The sequence below is a fragment of the Halichoerus grypus genome, chromosome 3, assembly GCF_964656455.1.
Source record: "Halichoerus grypus chromosome 3, mHalGry1.hap1.1, whole genome shotgun sequence".
Classification (NCBI taxonomy): domain Eukaryota; kingdom Metazoa; phylum Chordata; class Mammalia; order Carnivora; family Phocidae; genus Halichoerus; species Halichoerus grypus.
Window position 1 is genome coordinate 202030047 of NC_135714.1, and position 26628 is coordinate 202056674.

General features: G+C 42.4%; 2 protein-coding genes across 8 annotated transcripts in view; one reads left to right on the forward strand and one right to left on the reverse strand.

The window, feature by feature from the left end:
* Window positions 1–26628, reverse strand: part of MCPH1 (microcephalin 1) — a 251872-nt gene that overhangs the window by 54219 nt on the left and 171025 nt on the right. The gene's annotated exons all lie outside the window — the stretch shown is intronic.
* The window catches only part of ANGPT2 (angiopoietin 2), a 62961-nt gene continuing 54621 nt past the window's right edge, over window positions 18289–26628 (forward strand). For all 5 annotated transcript variants that reach the window (XR_013446677.1, XM_078069887.1, XM_036081514.2 and 2 more), the window contains exon 1: window positions 18289–19185. Coding sequence is in view for 4 of the 5 variants with exons in the window: in XM_078069887.1 (XP_077926013.1) it covers window positions 18901–19185 (285 nt within the window). In the remaining variant the exon portion in view is untranslated. The remainder of the gene's footprint in view (window positions 19186–26628) is intronic.

A 26628-nucleotide genomic window follows, 5' to 3' on the forward strand; every position in this document is an offset into this window, starting at 1 on the left:
AATTAGGACAACAGAAGGTACACACAAAGTGCCGAAGATGACGATGCTAAAAACCAACCAACCACCCACCCACCCACCCCAATAACACCCTAGAAAAAAAGGGCCTTCAAGACAATGGCGCTGCGTGTGACCACCTCTTTGGGGTCAGGTTAGCCCATGAGCCTTTTCTACAGAATAACCCACCTAAGATAACTCTAGGGCTATGTATAAAATGCAAAGATGATCATTGCCCCCCAAAAGCTCGATTTCTTGCTCATTCCCAGCTTTCGGCAAGCTAGCTTCCTGCTCCTCCCTTATGGGACTTACAGGTCTTCCTCCTGAGAACTCTCCATCTACCTCACTCCTGCCCTTCATCAGGCATCGTATCTGAGAGACGGGATCACACTACATAGGTCAGCTCTGACTTGCAATATTTTTTATTCCTTTAGCCACCTTCATTCTGTAAGGCCTTTTCGTTCTTGACAATATGTAAAATTCATATTTACTTACATATTTAAATTTATATATTTGTTATTTATTAAATTCATGTGTGTAACATGTGTGCGTATCTCTTGCACTAATACAACATGCGTGTCCCACGACAGCAGGGGAGCCAGCGCCCTGCAGGTACATGGAACGTGTTTAATAAATATCTGTGTGTGTTTGTGTATATTCATAACATCTAAGGAATCTGTCATGGGACACGCAGTCAGTTACTGGTCTCAATTCTTTCTCCTTGTATCATGCTTACAAAAACTGCTGGGCACCTATACTCAGCAAGACACCGTGCTAGGCAAGATGAAGTGACATTTCACTGAAGGGGTTTTCGTTTACTACAGAATACAATGATCATGGGTCCATGGCTCAATTTCAATCCGATGAATACCCAAATGCCTGGAGTTTAATAAAGTGCAGACCTTCGGGGCAGAAAGAGACTTCTCCTCAAGGACTGTCGCCCTCAGAGAAAACTTCATGGAAAAGCATTTTATGGGGAAAAAAGTAGAACCTTAAGGATGGGGGAGGCTTTGGAAACAGAGAACCTCACATGGGCCAAAGACTCTAAGAAAGACCAGGAAGAAGAACACAAGGATGGGAGATGGCACACTCTCTGAGAAACACAGGGTTTGTGATGGGGACAAAGCAGAGAAGGAGATGGCTGGAGAGCCACACTGTGGAAGGACCCCAAGGATGAGGATCGCAGACAACGGTGTCCTTGGATGGGGGAGGGAGGGCCAGGTATCAGTGCTCTAGTTCTTGTGTTGAGTGGTGAGTTCAGAGTATTTATTAAATAAATTTTGGTATTAAAAGACAGACAAAAACAATCCAATGAAAAAGAAGGCCCCCATGCACGGAGCACTAAAGAGGGCATGTCCTGAATCAAGGATTGTGAGTAATCCGATTGTGAACATCTGAGGTTACGGAGGCAAATACGCAGACGGATTGGTTATTTGCTTTGGAGTCAGACTGGGGTTTGGATTCTAGCTCTGCAAGCTCAGTTCACTTCACTGGATTTCAGTTTCCTCGACTGTGAAACAGGGTTTCCTACCTTGAAGAGTCATTATGCGGCTGGAAACAGCGAATGTAAGTGAAGTGGCTGATTAACCCACCACTGTATCGGGGAGCATCTAGGAGTCCGTTAAGACGTGCAAAGCATTATTCCAAGTGCTGCACACACAGTAACGTGCGGCCACCATGCTGACATCAGAAGGGATGGTGGGGGCATCTGAAGCCGCGCCTCCCCGCTCTTACTCAGCCGCCCTGCTGCACCATACCTTCCCACCCCCCGATACTGAGCCTAGGGCTGGAGGCTACACAATGTGGGCAGGAATCCCATCACAGCCAATGCTGACCAGTTTAGAAAAGTTCCAACATAATTTAAAATTTATCCAAAACTACTGAAAATCAGATAGTAAACACAGAACCACACATAAGTTGGGGCATTTTCTTCACATAACTTTCTTGTAAGAGTGTCTAGTAAGAACCATCAGAAGATACTGTTCTGTTTTCACATGAGATCCTGATGTTTAGGTTACATGCTAATGATCAAAAAGAAAACCAAGGGAAGGACAGGGAATGATTGCTTTAATCCCTAACTTGTGCTCTTCTCGGTGATATTCACATGTAAAATTCCATTGCTTTTCTTGGTTCCAGAGTTACAAACAGTACAAGGGCATCGGATTTCAGAATAACAAGTAGAAACTAGCAGCAAATCCAAATCCATCCCCCATTAAAAAAGACATATATGGCTGAATCTTGAACAATGAGAGCGTTAGGAGCACCAACCCCTGTGCATTCACAAATCCACATACAACTTTTGATTCTCCAAAAACTTAATTAATAGCCTATTGTCGACCGGAAGCCTTGCTGATAACAAGCAGGTGATTAACATATATGTTGTATGTTGTATGTATTATATACTGTGTTCTTACAATAAAGTAAGCTAGAGAAAAGAAAATGTTATTAAGAAAATCAGAAGGAAGAGAAAATACATTTATAGTACGGCACTTGTCGAAAAAAAATCCACATGTAAGTGGACCTGCAGAGTTCAAACCATTATTGTTCAAAGGTCAACTGCACTTAATGGTTCTGAGTCAATAACACTCAACGTACAAAAGTATTACAAGCGTACAGTATGTATCTGTAGGAATAAGAACCAGAAGATGTGTTTACACAGTATGCTAAGTAGCACCCTAGCCCCTGGGAAGTCACCTGGCCACCCTGCAACCTTGCTTCCTCATCTGTGAATGAACGCTCTTTCTGAGTCTCTCTCCAACTTTGAGGTCCTTTTAGTTTAAAGAGATAAAGGGCCACAGGCTAGATCAAGAAAGCGTTAACACTTGACTTAATTAATACCTGTTAATGCTTGAATCATAGTCAACTTATGAAGAGAAGTATTGGCAAATGTCACATGACTTCAGTAGGATAGGGGAGACCTCTGTCTGTGGTTGGCTGGCATCCGAGCTCCAACCATTTGCTGAAACAATCCCCGCCTCATGGGTCCCGGTGGGATGCAGAGCCGCTTTCCCACCATGGAGTCGGGAAATGCCAGATTCTCACTTTCCCAGCTCACTTGGCTGCTAGGGCATGGGTAACCTAGGGGTTAAAATCTGACCCTCGTGACCGAAAGAAGCAGGAATCAGGCAATGCTCTTTGGCGGGGTTGGCCAAGTTTGGTGGGGCTGGCTGCAAATCTGGCTCCTGCTGGTTTGGGGTTTGCGGAAGTAACACCTCACTAGGCCAGCTCTGTGTAGGAATTATGAATGTAGCTTAGGCTATGTAGTGTCATTATTATTGTCATTTTTTGAACTACCCAATATCCTTTCAATCAATTCCATTTCTACATAAATCAGAAGGCATCAGTTTCTCTCACTTAGATAACTAAGGACCCTGGCTGTGAGTGCTGGTGACACCTGCTTTGGGGACATAAAGAGTTGTTGGATACCCCTTATTTGTCTTATTTTTCTAAAACCATCACATTATCTTATTTTCTCAGGATAATTTGCAAACCACTTGGCATATACAATCGAGCGTTAAATTACAGGGTCAATTTCAAGCCTGCAATAACAACAAAAGTATGAATAAAATGTCCCAAACTCTACCTGTTAATCATACGCATAGCACTTTTCATAAAGGAGCCCAAGGCAAACATTTTACTTACTGACAGACAGGGCTTGATCAGAGGGCGACAGGTCAGCTCTGACATTGTGAGGACTAATGGTGTTCAATATCTAGTTAGATCCAGTGGGGGATGGCTGCTATCAGTTATTTCTCCAGGAGATGGATCTAAAATCTCATTCAATGAAGCAACCTTTCCTTGATCATTAATCATATGGAGAATGGGACCGAGGAAGGGCAGTAAACTTTGCCCCAGACGCTGTGCCCCATACTTTGCCGATGCCCCTGAATTCTCCAGATAACCCTGTCACAACTGTTCCCAAGTAACAGATGGACAGAGTAGAGGCTGCAGGTAGTCAAGGCTGATAAGGAAGAGGCAGATGTCAGGTGGGTCTGCAGGAGATGAGAGAGGTTCTCCTACCCTCGGAGGTGGCCCCATCTGGGGCAGTTCCCAGTGTTTTGAGACACCCTCGGGCCAGTAGGGCCTTGGAATTCCACCTTGGTTTGAAACATCCAGACCTGATGACCCAGGCCCTGTGTTTGCTCTTGGAGTGCTGGCCCACTGCTAGGAGCTCCGGGCTATTTCTGCATAAAACCCAGACACTCTGCCCTGTGAAGTAGCTCCAGGAATAATCAAGTCTGTGGGCTAGAGAAGTCAAACTGTATTCCCAACATTTAAGCTATCTCATAGGAGCTAGAGTGAGCAGCACTAGGACCAGCGTCCGAGTTTGAGTCATACAAGGCATCGTTCATCTTTCGCGTTGATCTGCCCAGTTTCTTTTGAGAAGCAGTGCATCTATCTGCTCAGGCCCTGAATGAGCCCGTTTCTCACTGAGAAGCTTTCTGATGGGTCTCTTACCCTGAACTCTCCTGTGTGAATGACAGAGTTTTTGAAATGGCCAGACACCATCCCTGGGTTACAGATGTCCAAATATACATCTGGCATGCAGAATTTTGATTGCGGACCAACCTACACCTGATTCTATTCTGTGTTCTCTAATCTACTGGCCTTTTGGTAATAATGAAATAGTCTATTCTGAAAAAGGAGGAAAAAGACAATTGCATAGGGAGGTTTAGATTACGTTTAGGAAAAAATGGTCAACAAGTATTTTTCTCTTTTAATTATTAAAACATTTTAAATATATCCTAAAAAAGAAAAAAGAAAGTAAAAACAGGCCTAGAGAAGTTGGATATTAGCTCTTGTGTTCTGAAAACAGGCCTATTTTTGAGCCCTAAATAAGCACATTATGGAAAGGGGTTTCCCAAAGTTTTAGGCTTCAAATCTTATTGTTTTTTCACTTTCCTTTTGCCAACTAAAATGTTGTTTAGAATCGATACTGGATAGCGAACAGCTGCAAGTTCTGGCTGAGTGTTTTCCTAGAAATACCAGTTCCAGAAAGAATTTCCACCCGTTTCCCTCTCCCATGAGCCTTCACAGTGGATCAAACTGATTCTTCTCAAAGATCATGGTCCAAATGTTTACCAGAGCAGTCGAGCATCTGGGAAACAATACCAGGGCGGTATTTTTAGCTGTTGGTCAAAGGAGAGACCACTTCTGATCTACCCAGTGGGTGAGCAAGACAGGAAAAGCCCCCATTTCCAATTTAGAAAGAGAGGAGATATTCTGCTGTCTCACGGGAGGACATGCACGCAAAGGAGAATTTGTTCTCTGTGACACCCAATCGAGGACTGGTCTGACTTTTCTTGGAGCTACTTTGGAGGCAAGTGGAAGACACAGACACTGGATTAATTAGGCTCTGGATCACTTAGGTCCTGTGCAGGAGATTAATATGAATCCTCACCAGCTCCTTCCAGATTATAGGATTACTGATAATTCCTTAATTTGCATTTCTTCTACGTCTAGTACAATGTCTTTCATTTGTTGAACTGAATAAGAGGAAACGACTGAAAACGGACAGGGTTATAATATTATAGAACTGTGTTCCGTCACTTACTAAATCTAACACAACACTGCAGTTCAGGGGCATACTGAACATCATTCTGCCCTTAAAGAAGGGAAACGTGTTATCGTGGAAGATAACCAAATGCAAGCCCTTTGGCTTAGAGCAGTCGTCCAAAAGAAGGTCTAAACATGTTTTGAACAAGAAGGGCAGGGTAAGTGTTGCTAGCAAGCCCACAACTAAACAGCTACAGTGTTTGGGGGAGGCTGCAAGGCGGCAACACATTTTAACACCCTTGCTAATGCTAATGCTAATTTTGGGGGAAGCTGTATTAGTTTGTTGGTGTAGCTGTAACGGAGTGCCACATACTGAGTAGCTCCGACATCCCAAATGTCTTCTGTCACAGCTCTGGAGACTGGAGGTCTAAGATGAGTGTCCACAGGCTGGTTCCTTCTGAGACCGGAGGAGAATGTGCGCCAGGTCTCTCCCAGCTTCTGGTGGTTTCTGGTGATCTTTGGTGGTTCTTGGCTTGCAGAAGCATCAGCCTGACCTCAGCTTTCATCTTCACATGGTGTCCTCCCTGTGTGTGTGTGTGTGTGTGTGTCCAAATCTCCCCTTTTTATAAGGACACCAGTCATATTAGATTAGGGCCCACCCTTCTACAGTTTGGAGTCACTACTGTAATTTAACTAATTCTATTTCCAATGATCCTATTTCCAAAGAAGGCCTGATTCTGAGGTGCTGGGAGTTAGGACTTCAGTGTATGAATTTTTAGGGGACCCAACTGAATCATAGCAAAGGCCGTCAGAGAAATGACAAATCTATAAAAAAGTTACCTTGCTCCTAATTATATCTTGCAGATTTTATTTTCAATCACTTGTAGCATCTCATAGACACTACGAAGTAACTTTATACAGACCAGCCTGGGTCTTCTTTATTTACTATCTCCTCTAGAGCAGAAATCTAGAGGACAGGACAATATGCCAGAATCCACGGGACTTGCACCAGTGGAATTGTGGTCAAGGGTCAAGGCTGATGACAACACTCCGCTATTTCACTTTATCTAGAAAAACCTAGATTGTTAAGATTTATGCAATTTACGTAGCTGTTGTTTTTCATTATTTTCCTATGCTATTTAATACTAAGTCATTTAACAAAACTGGCACTGATATTGATCACGAACATTACATCACAACTGAACGTGCATGAAGGTGCGTTCATCACCTCCCCCGCCTTCCTCTGCCCCTGGGCTCCCATGTGTCACCAACCAGCTAGCTGCCATCATTCTTCACTCTTCCCTCTCACTCCTATATCTGGTCTTGTTATGATCCTGTTGGTCCACTCCTCGGGTTTTTTGAATCTGTATCTCGGTGTCCTTCATTGTTTGGGGAAAATCTGCAAAACTGCCTGCCCTGTTCTTTCTCCTCTCCACTCCTCCTCAAATTCCACCCTTGAGGTCCCTCGCCTTCTTTCCCAGCGCCCGCCTCCTGGTCTCTCCGTACTGGACTCTCAGATGAATTCCTCTGACTTACCTTTCAACTCAGTGAGTCTCTCTTCAGATCTTTAGATGCATGTAATCTTTTTGATCTCTATGAATTTCAGTTATTGCATTTTTTTTTATTTCATTAGGTTTTCTTTTTAAGTCTACCAGATTTTTTCTTCTTTAGTGTTACGACCCTTTAGGTGTTTTCAAGATTTTATATCTTTAAAGCATGGTAAGTGCTATGGGTTGAACTGTGCCCCCCTCCCCCAAGATGTAAATCTTAACCTCCAAATGTGGCCTTCTTTGGAAACAGGATTGTTGCAGATGTAACTAGTTAAGCTGAGGTCATAATGGAGTAGTATGACTGGTGCTGTTATAGGAAGAGAGGCCCATAAAGACACAGGGACACACACAGGAGAGTGACATGTGATGACCAAGGCACACAATGGGGCTACATGGTTGTAACCTAAGGAATGCCAGGGATCATCAGCAAACCACCAGACGCTATGCAGAGGCAAGGAACGGTTCCCATACAGGCTCTTCACACCTCTAGCTTCCAGGACTGGAAGAGAATACCTCTGCTGTTTTAGGCTCCCCAGTTTGTGGCATGTTGTTACAACAGCCTGAAGAAACTAATCCAGTATGGATGGTTATTTCATAAAATGTAGTTCTTTCTAGTCTGCTTTGGCCATTTCTTCTTTCTGCGGACTTTTGCTAATGAGACCATGTCTGCTTACATGTTCATTTATTCTTGCGAGTTACTCATTTTCTTTGGGAAATTATCTGTAAGAATTCTTTGAGACTTAATGATGAAGGTGCATTTTAAAAAATATATTTTATTTATCTATTTGAGAGACAGAGAGACAGAGAGACGGAGAGCACAAGTGGGGAGGAGACAGAGAAGCAGGCTCCTCGCTGAGCAGGGAGCCCGATGCGGGACTCGATCCCAGGACCCTGGGACCATGACCTGAGCCGAAGGCAGACGCTTAACGACTGAGCCACCCAGGTGCCCCATGAAGGTGCATTCTTTTGGAAAGGATTCACTTTTGCTACAAAACTGGGGGTGTGGAGGTGGTAGGGAGGGGCTGATAGCACTAGCCCGGGACCACTTTAGAAAAATTCAGCGTGACTTGGGTTTTTTTCCAACCACCTAATTTGCTCTGTAAAACTAAAAAGGGTGCTCCTGTGGTTACGATCCTCAGGGATGGGCTCCCCCTTTCTGTTTATTGCCAGGCAGCAGGGACAGGTTTCCCTCTGCCCCAGACACTGCAGGTAGAGTCCCTGGGGCCCCACCTTCATGGAGGGGGTGCCTCTCAAACTCTCCACTGGCAGGGCCTTTGTCTCCTCGCCCCACCCTCTGGGCCCTGAAAAGGGAGGTTCAGGTTTGCCATTTGCCAAATGCTTTGAGGGCAAATTTGTTGAATATTCCACTTGATTCCTTTGATCTGTGGCTCCACTTAAATTTGGGCCTGATATTTTCTATTATCTTGTCATTTTGCCGATGCCTTTTTAATGGTTTTTAGATTATTTTACTCAGCATTTTTAGTTGTTTTATTTATTTATTTTTAAGATTTTATTTATTTATTCACGAGAGACAGAGAGAGAGGCAGAGGCAGAGGGAGAAGCAGGCTTCCCGCGGAGCAGGGAGCCCGATGCGGGACTCGATCCCAGGACCCTGGGATCATGACCTGAGCTGAAGGCAGACGCTTAACGACTGAGCCACCCAGGCGTCCCACAGTTTTAGTTGTTTTAAGTGGAAAAGTCAACGCCAACAGCAAACCAATCCGATTCCCAGAATCCCCATAGCCCATTAATCTAGAATTCCTACTGATTGTCCCTCTCAAGTCTTCTCGAGCTCCAGGCTCCGTAACAGCTGAGCTGCTTGGCTGTGCAGTTTCGCATCTCACTCTCTTCCAGCCTCTCTTCCACAGGGCACTGCAGGGGCCTTTCAAAATCAGATGACTCTACTCCCTGTAGAAAACACGCCCTGTGGCTTCAGGTTCTCTCAGGGTAAAATCCGAATGCCTGAGCCCGACTCCTCAGGAGCTGATTCCGGGTGGGACCTCCAAGTTCACACCTTCCCCGAACTCTGCTGGATCACATAATTCCTCTTCAGTTCTGTGGTCTCATACTTACTACACATGTTTTCTTGGCTTGGAATGTCATTCCCTTCACTTTTGGTCTCTATTTCGTAGGAGAAATGAGATTTTTTTTTTTAAGATTTTATTTACTTGACAGAGAGAGAGAGAGAGAGAGAGAGAGAGAGCACAAGCAGGGGGAGCAGCAGGGAGAGGGAGAAGCAGGTTTCCCGCTGAGCTGGGAGCCTGACATGGGGCTTGATCCCAGGACCCTGGGATCATGACCTGAGCTGAAGGCAGACGCTTCACGGACTGAACCACCCAGGCACCCCACGAGATTCTTTTTTAAATAAGTGAAACATTTGGATCTAGACAATCACTGAAAGTACTCTTGGCTGTTGACTCAGACCACATCTCTATTCAGGAGCCTTCCCACGTGCAGTGCTCCTGCTCGGAACTACCCAGAGCCACCAGGGCAGGTGTCACGGCTCTGTCCCTGTGTGACAGAATGTGGCTCTTTCTCAGCAGACTGTAGAAAAACTGCTGCAAGGATCAGGTCTCTAAACTCACCCCTTACAGAGACAGCACAAAATTCCAGTTTTTTTCACTGTTGCTATGGCACAAGCTCATTTAGGCAGAAACCTGATCACCAGAGGATACTAAAATAGCTTCTAGCTCTGTGTGTGATAAACAAATGCTGAAAAATATTTTTCACCGTGTGTGTGTGCATGCACACAACACACACGTGTAAGTAGGTGTTAAACTTCTGCATATGGTGTGGTGTTCTCTTGCATTCAAACTATAATGAAAGCATTCCAGGTTGTATATTAACTGCTATTGATTTATGCCCTTAATTGATTGTGTGTCATTTCTATTAGGGACTGTGATAAAACATGGATGGTCTTGCCTGTTATCTGTTATGAGGCCAGCAGGGGGAGCGGGTGAGTACTACCAGTGGATGTGGTACCTGTATTCCCATACAGGTACCATCTCTAGCAGGTGTCTGTTTTAATTTTTATTGTAGTCAAGCAAGACTTTTTGACCTATAAATAAGAAAGATCACTGAAATATGCATCAGGATTTTGGGGGAAAGTAAGTAGTATTTCTTTTTGTGTAAATATTCCACTAGAAGAGTGTTAGGACTTTCATAAACCACTGTTGATATATATATGTGTGTGTGTGTGTGTGTGTGTGTGTGTGTGTGTATATATATATATATATTTTTTTTTTTTTTTTTGAGGGAAACAGATGCCAGGAATTAGGTATCTTAATGCCGCTATAAATGTCCTCTCTTTACAGGCTTTGTACAATTTACTTCCTTTCATTTTTTTTTCTTTTTAATCGGTCTTTATTTGAATTTAGATACTTTCCTTGAAATAAAACATTTTGGGAATATTAATGGAGCACCAAAGAAATTGAGATAGTGTTTAAGACAAAAAGTGGAGCATATACATATCATATTATTAGGAGAGAATTAAATCATCAGTTGACAACCATACTTAACTTGACCAAGGAACACGAATGGCATGGAGTTATTTTTATAGGCTTTAATGCAAACTGCTTCCTTTTATGCATAACTATTTGTTATATTTCTAATGTAATTCTTTAGAAACTATATATAAGTTTTCAAAAATGAGTTTTTATACTTATAAATCCATAATCAAGCCTAATTTCCCACAGGAAGATTTTTTTATATCAAGTCAGTCAGGCAGACAGGAATACCAAAAGGGGGTCATGTGCTTTTTATTTTTTTTACTTCTTTGACATAAGCAAATTTATTTATGTTAACCTATAACCAAGAGAGATAATATATCTTCATGTAAATAGCACATACGACATTTTTATCTCTTATTTTAAAAGGTTTCTCATAATTAAGATAAAAATTTTATAAATTTAGATTAAACAAAGATTAATCAAGATGGCATTAAGCCACTTTCAAAGGAAAATTCATTCTGAGAGAAATTTATATAGTCCTTTAGTAGAATGGTTATGACAAAGAGACTGGGCACATTTCCCACAAGCAAAGAATTTGAATTCTCTAAAAACATTGTTTAAATGAATTTAGGAGCATTTAACAAAAATTATAAGCCCACCTCAAAATCTCTAATGAACCACTGTGTTAGTCAAAGGAAAGAGTCTATTGACTTTATATTGGTCATGGGTATAAGAGTAATCATTGACATAAATCAACTGAAAGAAAATGTTTAGCATTTTTTTTCTATGGGGAGAAAACAGGACACAGAATTACTGGCAAAAATATTATCAGGCTAATGCACTCATCTACTGTTTTAGAATTTCATCCACTGCCTTTTTAAAGTTTTGACTTGTATCTTGACCTTTTGGGCAATTTTTTTTTTTTTTTTGATGAGAAGATAAAATACTCCATAAAAATATTAGAGAATGAAAATATTTTAAAATCAAACAGCATTTGAGATAACTTTATATAACAGGAGAATTATATAAACTAAAACATTCGTAAAAATTCAGGGAATTTATGATGAAATCTTAAAAAAAATAGTTACTTGGATATTTTCCAAGGCTCTAATAAATAAAAAGCTTTTTCTCTTCAATCTTTAAAGCTACTTATAATGGACAATGTGGCTTTAAAAAAATCAGCATTCCTTAGCAGACGCTATGCTGGTTCACGGCAGTGCAGACTATAAAAGATTCAGAATCTTTTAAGTTTCCTTAAAAAACGATCTGTCCTCTCTAAATGTCTTCTGGATGGCATTTCATAGCAAATACTCCACTAAGCTAGAAGGAATGAGTATTTGGTACCTTTTTAATTGAGCTAAGCTGAGTAAGAACGACAGTGACCTGAGAGTCACGTGAAAGAGATTTTTCTGCTATGATTAAGTCTAATTTTTCCATCGGTATAACCCTCTCCCCAAGAGCCGCTGCGGCCCCCCATCGAACAGAAGTGGTGCAGCTGCAAGAAGACAGGTAATTGTCACAGATAAGGCTCATGCTATCTGGGCCTCTGCCCTTTGGTCCCAGCGCTCACTCCCTCTGCTCTGTGAATGAAAACAGGTCTGGTAATGCAGGGGAAATGGCTGTTTCCCAGGAAAGGAAATTGCCTGAAAACACATCTGGCAAAGGGCTTTTTCTCCTCCTCTGGCAGGCAGATCCTTATTTTAACAAAATATACATTTCCTCACCTTCCACAAAGGTGAATTTTCTGCAGTGCCCCCATTGCATTCTAAGTGGGGGGCATTTAATTTGTTCTCTAAATATAATGGGCCAGCTATTTTATGTCACATGCTACCTATATTTAATTGGACGGGAAATTGTGCTAACTGGGCATCATACCTCATTTCAGAACCGTGTGTATTCTACAAGGTAAATCATCCTCTTCTAGCTATCTACATTCGATGAAACTAAAGAGGCAAAGAAAGGAGAAATCAACAGTTGGTAAAGCCAGGAAATTGAGAATGTAGCTAGAATGTATATATAAAGCTTAACTGATGCAGTTAGAGAATCGGTGGGATTTCCAGAGATTCTATCCTAAGCGAGTTCACACAATTTGATTTTTTAAGTCTGCACTGATGTGTGCACTTCTGAGAGGACCTCCCCTGCTCACGGACACCAGAGGTCCAGGATACTGAAGCAGGCACCTGGTGGGCGCCACACACGACCCAGGAGTTCCAGCTCAAGATGACCAAAGGTGCAAGAAGTCTCTGGCAGTGAAATGGAGTCCGTCACTGGGGATGTGTACCTGTGCTGCACAGGGGTGACCGCCAGGATGAAATGGCCCTCCGAAGACATTAAAGCTTTGCCATGTTAAAATCAGGGTAAAAAATCATTGCTTTAAATCCTCCTTAAACTCATCACCATTAATGGAGAAGAAAGGCCCAGAGACACACTGGGCTGAGGGGATTCTTTTTTTTTTTTTTTTTTTATTTTATTTTATTATGTTATGTTAATCACTATTTGCAACAACGCGGATGGAACTAGAGGGTATTATGCTAAGCGAAATAAGTCAATCAGGGCTGATGGGATTCTTATCACCTTACTTTACTGAGCCTTGATTTCCATGGCTATCCTGGGGGCAAGACTTATCTTCCAAGGGGATGTGTGTGTGTGTGTGTGTGTGTGTGTGTGTGTGTGTGTTCATAGTTAACGCTTTTTTTTCTTTTCCTTCTGTCTTTATGGTAACTTGAAGGGGCCTTTTCTTTGGCTCTTTTTTTTTTTTTTTTTTTCCCCAAATCTCATGGCTGGGAATTACCTTTCACCTGCCAGGTTCAAGATTTAATGGGAGTTCAACATGATTAGGAACTCGAGAGAGAGGCATCACCAAAGTTTTTGCAAATGGCTCTAGATTCCATTTGTAGATAAAGTTCAATTCAACATATATTGAAATCGAGTAGAAATAGACATCTTCCGTGAAACTTATAAAGAAATCACTACAGAGGGAGCCTCCTTTTGGAAAGGTGAGATGCTGACTTCCTTCCCTCCCTCCCTCTCCTCTTTCCTCCCTTCCAGTCTTGCCTTCATCTTTAGCTCTCCTTCATTACTGTTTACAATTTGGAAATAAAAGTAGTAAAAATAACTTTCTCTAACAACAATTTTATGTCTGCTGAACTTTCTAATGGTTTTCCCTGTGCACTGAACATTAAATTGTACATAAACATGTTGACTGATTTTATTTAGCCAATTTTTAAAAAGCCACGGAGAGGGAAGGAGATGGACAAATGTCTCCAAAGCTGCTCCTAGCTCTGGCATGCCAGGCAGGCGCCTCAGTGTCTTGAGTGTGCCTCTCCGCCTACAAATGGCTAAAAATTGAAACAGGGTGTCTCCAGCCTCATTTATTAGGGTATTTCAGTTCCACAAGTCCCTCCTATAGCAACATAGCACTTTCCAAAATTTAAGGCCACATTGGCCAGGGGGCAGGCAGTGCTGGGACGAAAGTGTTCTGCTCTGGGTGGTGGTGAGCAGAGCGGGCATGAGACAGCTCTGGAGGGTCTGGGCAGACGGGACAGCTGAAGCCTTAGGCTCAAAGGGTCAGCAGATGTGGGAGATCCGTGTGCCTCTTAGTACCTGAGTACCTTCCATGTGTTTTCCAATCAGGGATGGGCTTCTCAGAGCAGACATCTGCCAGGTTCACCTACTAGAATTTTAACAGTTCAGAAAGCTACACTCCCCCCTCTCCCTGGACTAGTCTGTCCCACTTCCATCCCTTAATTTGTCCAACAATTTAACCATCCAGTTAAATCCTGAATATTAAACTGGCTCAACTCTACAATAGAGATCACACAGGCCGACTCGAAAATTCTGTTTGGCTATCCATGGCTTGGGGGCGGCCCCACTTTGCGCTGTTCCAAAGCTTGTATCCTTTTTTTTTTTTTTTTTTTGGTTTCAGGGTCCCTGAGACATCATTCAAACAGAGCCTAATGTCTGAGATCCTCTGAGATGGCTCTGGGTGACCTGGGCCTCTCGAAGATTGTGGTAGGTCAGAGTCCATGATCCAGACAGAAGTGGATGTCCATCTACATGGACCTACATTTTGGGAGGGGACAGCGAGGCCACGAACAATGGGAGATCCTCTGGCATTTCCCACACATTAGAGCTTTCGTTCCACAGGCCAAACTGAAGCATGGTCAGAGTTCTTTGTCATGCTGACCTCTTTCAGCAATAGGGAAACGTGGTGGTTTCTCCGGGGCCATCAAACATGATTTCCCTTGTTATAGAGCAAAATGCAAGGAGAGCTTGAGACAGTTCTACTGAAAATAATGGGAGCCTCCAAAATTTCAGCTGATGACATACAGTATGGGGGAGAAAACAAACATTATTAAGAAAATAAATAATACCATGCACAGCTGTCCGGCAGAACTGTTAGGAAAAAAAATGGTTGGGCAGGAAGGCAGCTTTTGGGAAGGCTGTAATAATATTTCTCATCTCATAGCTTCATCTGCCTTTGCTATCCCACCGGCAGGGCACTGAAGAAAACTCAGCATTCTCTTTGAAAATGGACAGTTAACAACAGTTCTGAGCAGCACAGTCAGGTCTCGTTCAGAGTGGACAGGGATCTGGGCTGGGGCAGGAGTGGTCACACAGCTACCAGCGGACCACCCCCATGGGCCCCTCTGTGGCCGAGGATAGGAGGGTCACCTGTTGTTCCTGTTCTTTCATGAGGCTCCCCAACCAGCTCTGCCTCTTCCTTCTAGGCCCTCCTACTGGCTCCCCTAAGTTACTGCAGGGGCCTTGCAAGATCCTCTCCTCATTTGCTCCCTGATGGACTCTTACAGTCCTGTGGGCAGCTCTGACGCCAAGAAGGTCCCCACCGCTCTGGTGTGTTGCCCATGGTGGGACCTGCACAAACGTGATATCTGCTTTACACCAGAGTCCGGTTTCTAAGCATGCCTTCCTGGCCTTGCATTATAGATCCAGCTTCAAAGTGGCACTTTCTTTTTGGTCAAAGGTTCCTGCCCCTTTCACAAGTCCCTTCTTCCTGGCTGGTCCCATGCTTCTCAATTCTTTAAGAAGCCATGCTGCGATCTGAGACAGGGGAGAGTTGCTTGTTTACATTGGCTGTGCCTTTAGAATGGCCTCACTCCCCATGTCCCATCCCCACCCTGGCAGACTCCGTTAGGTTCTAACTCAGGGACCAGCAAACGGCAGCCCTTGGTCTGGTTTAAATGGCCAGGGAGCTAAGAACGATTTTTACATCTTTAAATGGTTGAAATTCACATTTAGGGGTCCACAAATAAAGCTTGGCTGGAACACAGTCACCCTCCCCCATCAATGGACTGTCCACGGCCACTGTTATGCTACTAGGGCAGAGTTGTGTAGCTATGACAGAGACGGGATGGCCCGCAGAGCCTCCAATATTAGGCTATCTGACTATCTGACCCTTTACCGAAATAGTTCGCCTGGTCTAAGCAGAGCTTCCCTGCAACTCTCCGGTAATAATTTCCATTTAGGAACCTACAAAGAGCTGCTCAGTGCACGTTCTGTCCTTGAAGGGACATATAAGAAAGCATCCATGTCACCGCCTGGGGGGTCAGTGCCCCGGCAGCAGCATCTCCCTCTGGATGCCCCCCAATCCCTCCTCTCACCCCGCCCTATTAGTTTATGGGTCTCCCTCATTCTCGTCTGCAGGGCAAAGCGCATTATCCATCCCCAGTACCCAGCAGAGGGCCTGATACAAACCGGCAGACTAGAAGTACTTGCTGTACAACCTCTTCCGGCAGCTACCTTTTAAAACCACCCCACTTGCCTGGAAGGCAGATGAATGATTTTTCAAATGGGGAATACCCTTAGACCAAGCACGGTGTATGTACCCTATGTTTCTGCTTCCCATTCAGAGGATAATAACACAGTTGCAATACTTGATGGTGGCAGAGGTGCTTCCCATTGAACAGAAAGTACTGACAAAGAAAGGAATATTCGGGGCACCTGGGTGGCTCAGTTGGTTAAGCGACTGCCTTGGGCTCAGGTCATGATCCTGGAGTCCCGGGATCGAGTCCCACATCGGGCTCCCTGTCAACAGGGAGTCTGCTTCTCCCTCTGACCCTCCCCCCTCTCGTGCTCTCTCTCTCTCATTCTCTCTCTCAAATAAATAAAATCTTTAAAAAAAAAAAAAAAAGGAATATTCGGACATGACTAGTCTACATCATTTCAATCCTAGAAGGCACTACAGAGAAAGAATCATTTTGTTTTCCAAGTGAGCTGAGGCTTAGAGAAGTTAGCATCTTCAAACCCAGGGCTTGTCTTCGGAGCCTACACGCCTCCCCCTACAGTTACTAGTGTGAATGGGCGCATTTTCTTTAATTTCCTCCTTCAGTGGAAACCACAGACCAGAATCATGGTGGAATCAACCTCTTCTGCTCTAGGACCCTCCCCGAGCACAAGTGCTAGCTTTCCCAAGTGACAGAACCCTCTGGGAGTCTGGCCAAGTCTATGAACCCCTTCTCAGAAAATGACATGTGCGACTTTATTCGGACATTAAGTAACAAGATCTGGGGGTGAGTCTGATGACAATGTAGTGCTGAGTGCAAGCGACAGCTTGAGACATTGTAACAAAATCAACTACAGTTTCTACTGATGAAAAAGCCACAGACATTGACCACTGTTGCTTATGACCTATATCCATAGTTAAAGAGGCTATATTTCAGTTACAGTTTCGTGAAGAATGAAGACATATTTTATGCTGAGGTTCATGGATGCCTTGAATGGAGCTCAGGTTAAGAACCCCAGCTCTGGAAGTAACCTGGGAGCCAGTCCATGCACAGGAGGGATGTTTTTAAAGGTCTAATTAGGTCTCTTGAAAACACAGGTTTCAGGAAAACAGAATTCACTACACAAATTCCATGAGCACCCAAGAATTAAAATCATAATTCTAGAATGCTCTGAAAGCTGCTCCTGCATGATTTAGACTGACTCTGACTTTCATGGGTAGAGTGGTCTGACAAGTCAGGTGCAGATACGCTTCCACTGACCGGGAAGAACAGAGCCTGTGCACTGAGATACAAACAGACCGTGGCTAAGATTCCAAGGCTTTTCCCCTTGCACACTCTGGCTGGTTAGCATACTGTTAATCCCTAAAGTATTAAGTTTTAGTTATTAAAGGAAGTCACCCAGGGGACTGACAGAGCCATAGAATTGAAATAGAAAAATCTTGGGAGTTAATGCAACCCTGGAATTTTACAGATAATGACAGTCGAGCTCAATGAAGAAAGAGAGGTGATGTGCCTGAGTGCAACACAGAGTGGGGCTGATTTAACTGATACTGGAAAAAAAAATTACAAAATGATGGGATTTGAGCAAATCCTGACCTGAAACAGAAAAAGTTTGTGTTCCTCCCTCACCATCCTCTTATTTAAATTCTGATTTCTCTGTGTATTGTAATTTGACGGACCATTAATCTGTCCAGTATATTTTACTTTGAATACTGAAGTGGATATTTTGTGTAAAAGATGAAGTGTTGGAGCTCAGAAACTTGTTTTCCCAACACAATTTAATAAAGTGTGATCTTCCTCTCTGACCCTTTTGTAAGTGAAAATTTTGTGTATGTAGCTAATAGTTCAAAAATCAAGAAATACCCCTGAAAACTATTTTCCCTATGAAAAGGCAGAGAGTTTACAAGAGCAAGACTTCTTCTTCCTCTTTGTTTGTAATAACAAAAATAAACCAAAATCCTGACATATTTGTAGTATTTTTATTCCTAAAGGAAAAAACAGGAACTTTCATTGTACTTTAAAGTTATTACCCCAGATATTTTACCAGCTAAGCAATGTGAGATCAGTCTCAGACATGAGAGACCCGCTGCTCTCTCTAGGAAATGCTCAATTAGGGTGGTGCCTCTGAAACACTCAGGGGTCCTGTAACTGATCGGTTTTTCCCAGAGGGTTTCTGCAGCATATAGCCCTGGTTGAACAGCACACATCATGCTCGGATTTTTCCTGTTGCCTGGCTAGTGACCCCCCTACAGGAAGATAACAGACACGCCAGGAGGGCGGAGCAGCTTGCTACACATGTCTGGCTGCTCTTATCAACTTATCATATAAGGAAAGGAAAGTGATTGATTCGGATCCTGACACCGCAGAATCTGGAGGAAGAGAAACAAAGCAGCATTAACGCCGGTCTGTAAAGTGAATACAGCCCTCAGGAGTGAGCAGGGTTATTCTTTCTACTGCCATCTGACAGTTCACTGCAGGACCGACCCACCGGAGGGAAGACAGCATTAACAATCAAGTTCCTGCTGGAAAGGGAGGGAAGAGACTCCCACTGATGGTCCTTAAACCATGGCCGCAGAGCCCCGCATCTGAGAAGGCAGCTTAGGACTGGGATTCCCATGTGCCTTCGAGTTTGCTAAGCTGCTGGTTTATTACCAAAAGAAAGAAAGAATGTGGCAGATTGTTTTCTTTACTTTGAGCTGTGATCTTGTCCTAGCGGCAGCCTATAACAACTTTCGGAGAAGCATGGACAGCATCGGGAGAAGGCAGTATCAGGTTCAGCACGGAGCCTGCAGCTACACTTTCCTCCTCCCAGAGACAGACAACTGTCGCTCTTCTAGCTCCTACGTGCCCAACGCCGTGCAGAGGGACGCACCACTAGATTACGATGACTCGGTGCAGAGGCTACAAGTGCTGGAGAACATCATGGAAAACAACACTCAGTGGCTAATGAAGGTAGGAAAAAAAAATCATTTTTACTTGGTGAACAGTTGAAGCTAATAAGATCAGCTTGGTTTTAACAGCCAAAGGCAATGAGCACAGGAGATAGTTAGATGGTGGCTAATACCTTCGAATGAATTATCATTTCTTTTATTCTATCCCAGGGTGTAAATTAGTCCAGGGTGGGAAGTGAAAAGGATTATTTGAGAAGAATGCCAGAATCCACAGAGAAAGAGATCTCCGAGTTCAGAATCTTTATTTAATAAAGTAGAGAAAGTGCACTTCTCTGCAAAATGTGTAGGCTGTGTTGTTTGTGTAAGTGGTTTAAACTCAGTAACACCCCGTTACCAGGGATGTTATAAACTGGTTGCAGGCAAGCGGGGTCGGGGCAAGCTGTAAGCAACAGCGGTGCCGGAGCCAGGAGCCAGGAAAAACGTGACAATCATGCTAATTACTGAGACATAACGGATGGAGTAAAGTGCTTTACCAATTTCCTGAATTTATTTACTAAAATAGACTGCGACTCTTGGTAAATGGAAGGAAATTTAATAAAGCAGACTTTACGTTTCTCAGAACCTGAGGGCTTTACCCTGAAGGGTTTGTCATTTTGTAAATGGGGTAAGTTTTGCAAGGGTCTGAGGGTCTGTCCGGCACCCAGCCCCTCAGCTGCAGCCACAGGCTGTGAAGGTCACCCACGTGGGACGGGTGCGCAGGGCATTTGCTGCAGCTGGTCATGTTCGCAGGGCTATCATGATACACAGTTTCACAGACATTTCAGTGGGGGTTTAACCCAAACAGGATATTGAAAGCTCAGTTTTTCTTTCACAAGTGATCATTTTCCTCATGTACATGTGGGGGCTATTTCTACAAAACCCAGTCTCCCTGAAATTTTTCTTGACATGGACTATGTATATATATTCTAAAGGAGGCTTAAATTGTGGCAATAGACTAATCATTAAATATTATAATGACAGTACATCATGGTGCTTACACAGTACAGAAGGTAATTCACTTCATTCAAGACCTTGCCCCAGAAAGAATTCTCAGCCTTTCATTTCCCCATAAACTTTGTTAGGATACTTTATCTTAATCTTAGAATAGATCGTGGCTCCAAATCTGTGTTTCTCATTAGCTGTCCTCTTCAGAGAGGAAGGACCAAGTTACGACTGGCGTCTAAGCCGGAATGAATGAGCGCCCTCAGCACTGCATTTGCTGAGACCAGAGTAGCTGCCGCAACGCAGACACAGAAAACAACAAACGCCCACCAGGAAGGCCTGCTGTGTAATACTCAGCTCATTACTAATTATCTTTGAAGGCACTAGCCCTTCTGGGCAAATTCTCCCCCAGGTTTTCCTCTTTTCCAAAGAAGGTCCCTGGGGTGTGCACTTTTAAAATCTTCAATAATTCATACATGTACATAAAAAGAAGCTGTTCATTCACAGATGGACTTTTATAAAAAGTACACAGCAACACAGGTTCAAATACTTGGAAGACAAAATACGTGAAAGACAAACTGCATCCTAAATGCCTGCTCACTCTGACATCCTATTTAATTTTAAATTGTCATGCTTACGCTGAACCACATCCCTACATCCACAGTGTGGTTATGCCAGGGCTAATAGCCACGGCGAGAGATGAAAGATACATCGTACATAGTAAACATCCTAATCTGCCCGACTGGTACATCCTCTCTTAAAATAAACAGTCGAGAAACCTGGAGGAATGTTTTGCCAAATGCAAGATTGTTAAATTGTATTTGCTTAATGAAGCCCACAGTTAGGATACCTGAAAAACTCCATGGTCAAGGCTCATATTTCTTTCTTAGATAAACAACCCCCTTCTCTTGGACCTTTGAGACGCTGTTTAAAGAAGGAAAGGGACAAGAAATTCTACATGAAGAGACTAACATTTTTTCCTTTCCCGGTTCAATTAGTCAATATTTGAACAGTGGTACAATGGCATTTCTAGATTCTTTCTTTAGCTATCTGCTAAATTATCACCAACAATGATGTCATGTTTATCTTTTCATCGGCTCAGTACCTGTTCACCTGGCCTATCTGGGTGATGTGCACCTGAGAGTCTGTGTTCACTCACTCTGTTCACAGCCTTCTCGTTGGGAATGAAAGCAAAAAAAGCAAATATGAAACCTGTTTAAAGTGGTTAAATGTAACCTCTCTGCTTGTTTTTTATTGCTGTGTTTTGTCACCTGTGATAATAAACACTGCTTTTCTCATAAGAGAGAAAATAATATATAATGGGATGATAGATAAGCCACGGGATTAAAGGTTCAACACCACAATCTAACACATATTGCTAGACTATCCCAGAGAGAAAAAGCACAATTCCGTGTTTTTCATTGTTTCTCATATTTCCTTTTCTTTTTTTTGTTTTTAATGGTTTCATATTTCCTTTCTTCCCCTGATCAACACTAAAAATTAGAGGGGTCTGTGGGGGGTGGCAGAGTGGGAAACCTTTAAGATTTTAAGAAAACTTGTTAAGAAGGAAAATAAGACCAGGTTTCTGGTTAATTTCACGGCAGATGACTAGCAGTTCATCTCCTGAGTGGCTAGCATCCCCTAAGGAGCTTGGACTAAGAAAGCTGTTTTACACATCATCAAAAGATGCCACACTGCCCCTTTAATCTGCCAGGCAAAGGAAGTGTCAGACTTCTGAATGAGTGCAGAGTAATATGAATGGAACAATATAGGGAGGGCTCACTTTCTGCTCAGTGGTTAAACAAGGATAAGATAAATGCATGACAGTTTACCAAATACACCACGATGACCTAAAAAAACATCCTAAGTCACATTCCCTTGCTAATCCTGCAACTATTCTAAACCTCTGCCCCAGTGATATTAAACTCACTTTATAAAAACTGACAAATAACTTAGAAAAGTGGGTTTTATCTTGCCTGGAGACCAAATGTATTTTTTTTTCCGATAAGAGGAAATAAGGAAAGGAAATAAACAATTATTTCACACTGATGAATACCTCAAATTTATAAACAACTGCAAAGCCTATTGTGCTTTAAAACAGAATGTTTTGAAAAATAAAGCTAATGCCTATTAAACTGATGTAAACATTTCCTCTTTTTTTTTTTTTTTTTTTGATGAAAGAAGTACAGGGTAGGCACTATAAACCTGAATCTAGATTTTTTTCTTTCTCTAAAACTAATAATAATATATCCTTTTAATAAGGTAGGAAGAACTACTCTTCTTCAGTGGATGTATAGGGGACAATACACTTTTGCTGCTAAAAACAAAATTGCTGTCAATGGGAAAAACCGATGGTGAGAGGTTCAGGTGCACGGAGACCACCAGTCCCTCCCCCATCCCTGCGTGGTGGGGGCGGGGGAAGGTGGAGAGGGAGTGTGTGTGTATTTTATCATGTGTGGCTGCAAAACACTCCTTAGCTGTATATTCAAACAAACAAATAAACCAGAGCTTGGTTCACTAAAGGAAATAAAAAAAAAAAATCCTACCATATCCATAGCCAATGGCCCTACTGCAGGACTGGAGCAGAACCACCGCTCCTATGCTGTATCTGTGAATCTTGAATCATGAAATATGTGCTCAGGATTAGCAGCAAATTTTGTGCATTCAGACAAGCTGAATAAAGCCACTATTTCAGATGGCAGGGAAATGATTACTATTGTTATTTAATTATATACTCACATCACTATAAGAAGGAATGAAGAGATGATTAAAGTTTCACTACGGGAAGGGAAGGACAACATATTTAAGTTTGGAAAATGCAGGTATAATATAATGTTTACTATGTATCATGTAAGATATATAGTACAATGTGTGCTTACTATGTATATTATATAAAACATACTAAATATTTAGTATACATAGTATATGTTGTTTATATAATATTTGCTTTCCATGGTCAAGTAGTCTCTGCTTATTAAACGAGGCTTCTGGCATGCTGAACGATGTAGGCACCACCCTATGGGGAGATGATTATTTGCTTGCAGAGTCTAGAACTAGGAAATGGAGCTGTACACAACTTCCATAATATCTTACTTCCTGTTTAGACACTAGGTAATCCATAAAGTCTCCAAAGTAAAATTTGAAAAATGGTTTATTTTCATCAATGTAGTTCTTTACAGTTTACAAACAGGTTGTGATCCAAAAGTTTATCTGTAAACCAGTGGCTATAAAGCAGGAATATGAAAGGGATAATGACCTTGTAAATGGTGATCCTATGCTCAGGCTGGCCCAGAGTGCTGGTTTTAATCTATAACTGAAATCTTGTGTATTTATAATTGAAAAACAACAGTTTCAATCAACCCTACCATCATATGGATAACTTACAAAAAAAAGCAAAAATGTTATGAAAGTTAACATATGGGCAATGTAAAATAAACAAGTCAAACCATTAAAACAGTAGAAAGTAGGAAGTAAAATTCTCCCTCTCCCTAATCTTCAGCTTCCAGATGAGCACTTAAGAGAGTTATAGTAGCTCTTTACTGTAACAAATTTAATATGAAAACGTATGAATTTCCCTCTTCTTAAAATCTGTGCGGTGGCATACCACTGTGACATGATCAGAACCCTTGTCTGGACCATGAATGATGTGGAAAGAGGTTGAAAGAGGTTTTATTTAGGGGAAAAAGCAAAATTTGGAAGACTGAGGTAAAGGAGATGAAGTAAAGGAGTGCGTGTGACACGTGTGCATGAGAGAGAGAGACAGAGATAGAGACAGAGGCAGAGAGAGACAGAGATAGAGAGACAGAGACAGAGAGGGAGAGACAGAGCGAGGGGGAGAGACACTACCCACAAGGGCTCAATCAAGGTAAGGAAAAGGGGCAATATTACTGCATGACTGTTTGGACAGAAGAAAGGTAGTTAATATTGCCCCGTATTCTGGCCCCCAGACAACACCATGGCCTGCGCAGCACTGTGGGTTCCTGAACTGAGACCCAGAGGGTACATGCAATGAATCATGGACATGTACAGATTTTCCAAATCAGGTGCTCATAATTTGCAGAACATCTGTATTATTTAATGACAATGACAACTCTGCAAACTATTCTCTCTTACAATATACATATATATATATATATGCTTCTTACATACATCTATACCTATAAAATTTATTTTTTATTAAACATAAAATAAGTTATATATATATGTATCTATATATGCTTTTCACTACATCCTTCTCTGACTTGAATGAACCTGACAATAAGATTTTTCTCCTAAATTATTCTAGAATTCTTCTGATAGAAAGAGAGCTACTCAACTTCCCAGTCACACTTTTCTCGCGAAAGTAGTATTAGTGATACAGTCATTGGGTGTTGCTACCAGGTAGCGCTGAATCACTTTAAAGCACTTTCCACACCTTAGCCCATCATTTTGTCCCAAGACTATCTCTAGAACACAAGCATGGGAGATATAATCCTATCTATTTTTAATCAGTTACAAACATGGGTCAAGATAACATCAACGTGCTTTGCAGTTTGGAAGTCTTGTATGGATTACCTAGAGAGGAAAACAAACACGGAAAGGCACGTACATCTCCCCCTTTGACAAAAAACAGAATTTTCCACGGGGCTGAAAAAACTACAGCAAATTGTTGGGAGAAGTGTGAATGAACATGAATATAGTGTTATTTCTTAGTCTGCTCTACCCCCTCCTACTCCTTTTGGGCAGGAGCCATTAAAGTTCATTTATTTGTTCAACAAATATTTATTGAAAGCCTCCGTGTGTCCGGGCGGCACTCTAGCACTCGGAATAAATCAGTGAGGCGAAGTCAATGACCAAGGGTCTGGCCCTGGTGGGGCCTTGCTACGTTATAGACAGCACTGCGGGCAGGACGTGTGTCCCTAGGTAGGAAGCGCCACACAAAATGAGTGAGCGACAAGAGAAAGACCTGGTAAAGGAGATCTAGAGTGGGGGAGAGCAGGGGTGGAGCAGGGCAGTGTTACCAGTTTGGTCACTGCACTGAAACCTCTTTCATAAAAGGAAAATCAATGCAAACTCCTTCTGAATGGTCATTTTTCCTTGTCACCAAAGGGATACATGGTCATTATAAAAAACAGAGCATACAAAGGATGCACAGAAGATACATAGTATGCATAATTCCATCATTCTGAAATGACCATCCTCAATATTTAGTGCATATAGATGCATATATGTAGGATTATTTTAAAATGTGCTGTATATATTGTAATATTATATACACTTATACCTACCTGACAGCTTGTATTTTTCTTATTAAAAATAAAAAAGAGGGACGCCTGGGTGGCTCAGTTGTTAAGCGTCTGCCTTCGGCTCAGGTCGTGATCCCAGGGTTCTGGGATCGAGCCCCGCATCGGGCTCCCTGCTCCACGGGAAGCCTGCTTCTCCCTCTCCCACTCCCCCTGCTTGTGTTCCCTCTCTCGCTGTCTCTCTCTGTCAAATAAGTAAATAAAATCTTTAAAAAAAATTTTTAAAAAATAAAGTAGGTCTGAGAGGTTAAGTAACTTGGTTGACATCCCAAGTCAGCAATAAGTAATTGCCACCACCTACGAGTCCCACCTCAGACAAGCGCGGGGCAGGCGTTCCTGGGCAGACCTTCGCACCCGAATGCCCGAGCACATCAGCAGGCTTAGCACATGATGGCTAGGGACTGGACAGCCTCGTTACCCAATGTTTACAGGAAAGATGTGCCATCGTTTCTATATGAGAATGGTGCCAAACCTGCTAAGAAGAAAAAAATAAAAAGCAATTGGGAATATCTTGGGTATAAAGTAATTACTCAAAATTCTACTTTGTGTTTCAGAAGAGTAAAAACAAATTCTGTGATAGCCAAGGGGAGGTACATGTGCACATTCTCACACGGTGTACATACAGTAACAACCCTTTTCTGGATGTTGCCTGAGGGCGACAGCCTGAATTTCACTAACACTTGGAAGGTCAGACAAAATTCAGTCCCAGGAAAGTAATGTGTGACCTGCTCTGTCCTCTAATTCGATTTTAAAATCATCCAGCATTCTATAGATAGGTATCACCAGAAATACCTTGACGTCAGCATGGTATTAATGTTTAAAATGAGAAATGATCAGTGATCTGATGTAATCAAAAATGGTAAAAAAAAATTTTTTTTTTTCACAGATACTGTTTTAGAATAAAAGTTTTCTACATTTACTGGGGTTAAAATGACTGTTTACGTATGCTTTGGCAATAAAGGGATGAACTCTCCTCCACCACCTGAACTCTGAGTCAGGTATGCTAGCTGTCTGCAAATTAATATTTTAATTAGATATTTCCCCATGAAATCACCTTTCTTTCTTATCCTAATCTTGGCACGCACCAGCTGATGAAAGATGTGAAACCTATTAAAATCCCCTGAGGAGTGGGCCTAATCCTTTTAACCATCATAGCTCCTTCAACCAGATACAAGCATTATCTTTGCCATTCAACTAGAACCTAATTAAAACCTCCATGGGACCAGCCCCGGGGGGTGTCT